Source organism: Pistacia vera, unplaced genomic scaffold (genome assembly GCF_008641045.1).
Source record: "Pistacia vera cultivar Batoury unplaced genomic scaffold, PisVer_v2 Contig630, whole genome shotgun sequence".
Classification (NCBI taxonomy): domain Eukaryota; kingdom Viridiplantae; phylum Streptophyta; class Magnoliopsida; order Sapindales; family Anacardiaceae; genus Pistacia; species Pistacia vera.
The window spans coordinates 535,137-538,840 of record NW_022196480.1 but is presented as its reverse complement, the minus strand read 5'-3'; the positions used below and the strand labels follow the sequence as shown (position 1 = coordinate 538,840).

Sequence of the window (3,704 nt, the reverse complement as noted above, 5' to 3'; positions counted from 1 at the left end):
TCAAATGAGCCACTACAAAGAAGCATTAATGTTATTTCGGCAAATGCTACGATCAGATGTACAGCCTAATGATGTCACCTTTTTATGCATTCTTCTAGCTTGTGGTTATTTAGGTGCGATTGATCTTGGCAAATGGATTCATGCTTATATAGACAAGAACTTCCAAAAACTAAACAATATATCCCTCTAGACAAGTCATGTTGACATGTATGCTAAATGCGGAAATATAGAGGTAGCAGCACAAGTTTTTGACACCATGAGTTCCAAAAGCTTGCCTTCACTTTCTAAAACTTAAAAATCAGGCAACATAATCCCCCCCAGAAAATGCCAATGACCAAAGCAACAACACTAGGCTAAAATCAAGCTAAACCATAGATAAAGTTAATCATCTTTATTTTTCCCATGTGATAAAGCTAATCATATATTTTCGCTATCAATAAGAGAACTCTAAGAAACTTTGAATGCAGGGGTATAAAATCAAGTTTGATATTGTTTGGTTTGGTTGACCCAGGATTTTATAACCGATGGAAGATTGAGGTTGGCCTTGACTTATATCTACTACCTACTTCGCAAGTCTAAATTCCATCCTCTGAGACACGACACTCCAAAATGACCCACAACACTTCCAATAAATCTGAAACCCCTCGGTCCGAAGAGGGTGTGCCAAACAAAATTCCATGTTCTTAAACCTCTCGCGCAACAAAATTCCCCCAAATTCGCACAAATCATCCATTTTCTCATCCAATTAAAAAAACAAGTAAAAATACGTACCATTTCTTCGTCGACCTCCTCTTCCTCGCCTGAATTCTTGCCGGTGTCCTCCTCTTCAAAACCGTTTTGCGATTCTTCTCTCTGTTGTTGTGCCGCTGTCGTCTCCTCTACCTGTGGACCACCTTCATTGATCGGATGATCCACCGGAGTAGCCATTGAACTGCTTGCACCGCTGGACTTTAGGATTCGAAGTGGTGTTGGGTTTTCCTCCTCATTGTGAATGTCAGCCATGGTTTTAAGAAAGGAAGCTTTAGGATTGAAAATAGATCGAAAATTTGCAGGAATGTGGGACTATAGTCGTCGGAAATCTCAGAGAATAGGTTTAGGGTTTGTCAGTCAATTTTTGCCTAATACATTTCGATTAAGCAATTTGAATGGGTGGGGCTCATTTTCAAATTTCAAATTTTAAATAACTTTCATTAATTATACTTTGCCCACATATGTTTGAATCTTTTCATTTTAACCCATTTTACATGTTTAATGAATCCTAACTATGCCACGTCAGCTTTTCTAAATTAAAAAATAAATCAAAAAAATGAAAAAGATTTTCAAGGCCATTTTGTTAAATGGAAACTTGGGATGTCCGAGGAGTTAAATTTTCTCAGAAATTTGGGCAAAACTTGTGCTGGGTTTGTTTTTTTGAGAAATGTTAGCCTTAAAAAGAGAAATAAAAAAAGGGGGCATACAAATCAACGTGGCAACTGATGTGGCAATACCACATCACCTGCCACGTCATTCACTTGCCACACAATCAATTTTTTTTCTTTCTAAATTCTCTTCTTCAGTTCTTCTTTCTCTCTCCCCTTCTTCTTCATCTCTCTCTCTCTTTTTCCCTTCTTTCTTTGATTTTTTCTTCTCCTTCCTCTCTTCCCTCTCTCTTTTATTCTCTCTTTACCAATTAAAGAAAACACTGCAGCCATGATCGTATTTGTCTATTTGAGCAAGGACGAGCATGGGTCGCTGCCATGGAAGGTCACAGAAGAATGGCAGCCTGTCACGGCTTGATCCAAGCTCAAGCCTTCAAGTTGTGACTATACTTCTCTTCTAAGTCGCCACACTCAGGTCTTGTGATTTTTATTTGAAAAAAATTATGGCTTCGTTTGTTACGCTCTTGTGAATACTATTATTAGTATTCCCAATAAAGTTAAACAGTAAAATTAACTTATTTTCAAAATATTATTCTATATTATTCAATTTCTTTTAAACCCCCCCTAAATTTGTTAATTTACTAAATACCGCCAAATATTTTTTTTAGAAATTGTAAAAACAGCCCAGCAACCCACATTTACAGATTCCGGCTATCACTGTCAGAAGCTGGCCAGAATCTGGTATAATGGCGCACTATTGGCTGAATCTGGCCAATAATGCGCCGATCTAGCCTTTTCTTGCCAGATCCACGGTGGATCAGGCTAGAAAAGGCCAAATCTATGGCCAAAGATCTGGTTGTCAACGACAGCCAAGATATGGTTGTCATTGACCATCAACGACAGCTGTATCTTTGGTCGTCAACGGCCAGATCTAGCCATAGATCTGGCCTTTTTCGGCCAGATCCACTATGGATCTGGCCGAAAAAAGCCAGATCTATGGCTAGATCTAGCCAACGACAGCCACAAAAGGTCATCTTTGGCCATCGACGACAGCTAGATTTGGCCTTTTCCAGCCAGATCTATTATGGATCTGACCGAAAAAGGCCAGATCGATGAATTACTAGCCAGTTCTAATCATGGTGTAGGCCGTTGTAACAGATTTCAGCTATCACTGATGGTGGTTGTCGAAATCTTGCATGTATGGGTTTAGGAGGTGTTTTTGTTAATTTTTAAACTTTTTTTCTGGGGGTATTTAATGAAATTAATAAACTTAAAAGGTTTAAAAATAATTAAAAATATACTAATATTTCTCAAATAATATATCAAACAATATTTGGGGAATAGAATTGAGAATATGGGTAGAAATAATGTGACAAACACACCCAAAGTTTATCAGTATTTTAAAACAATACAGACATTACCATTTTAAGTATATTAATAAAAAATAATTAAATTTTTTGACTTTTTAAATCTAACACAAGTATAACATTAACAAGGAGATGTGTTGGCATATTTGTCTTGTCTCCTTTAGTCATTGGAAAATAATTCAGTCATCGATAATAGTACATTAAATTTAAACATCAAATGAAGTAATAAAGTATTGATTATTGATTAATTTTAATTTAATATTAATGAACGATTAAGATTTTGTTATGTTGTGTAATTTGTTGTACAAATTCAATGTAATACCGTGGATGACAGCAACATTACTCTTAGTCATTGCGTTACTATTTAATCACAAGCCAAAACCCTCTCACCCCCGACCAACAATGCATGCAAAAACTGACTCAGAGGGGACCAGCATTGACGCCTCATGGCTGCCGAGGTCTCCAAGGAGGCCCATATACTACGTCCAGAGCCCTTCCAACCACGACGTCGAGAAGATGTCATACGGCTCCAGCCCCGCCGGCTCCCCTGCCCATCATTACTACCACTGCTCGCCCATCCACCACTCTCGTGAGTCCTCCACCTCGCGGTTCTCCGCCTCCTTGAAGAACCCCAGAAACCTCTCCCCTTGGAAACACGTGCAGCTTCATCAAGACGACGACGACGACGAAACGGACGGTCGCTATGGAGGGTCTACTGATAAAGTCAGATTGTACTTGTGTATTGGTTTGTTCTTCGTTGNGATTAGTGGTATCTAAAAACACTTTCAAGCCCACTTAAATCAACATTATCATGTCTTGTAAATTAGAGCAAGGACCACATTACTACACATGAAGTGATATATTTATTTAATAATCTAAATCAATTATGTGGAGGAGATGCTCATATCATAGGCTATTATTTAGTAGACTTTTGTCGTTTGTAGCAACTGTCCAGATTATGCATTGTAGTGATTTATAT

At 38.0% G+C, this 3,704-nt stretch overlaps 1 protein-coding gene across 1 annotated transcript; it reads left to right on the top strand.

Annotated features, from left to right (window-relative positions):
- Positions 1 to 3,127: 3,127 nt before the first annotated feature.
- LOC116111302 lies at positions 3,128 to 3,502 on the top strand. Its single transcript, XM_031397500.1, has one exon. The coding sequence runs from the start codon at positions 3,128 to 3,130 to the stop codon at positions 3,500 to 3,502; it is 375 nt and encodes a 124-aa protein (XP_031253360.1).
- The last annotated feature ends 202 nt before the right edge of the window (positions 3,503 to 3,704 follow it).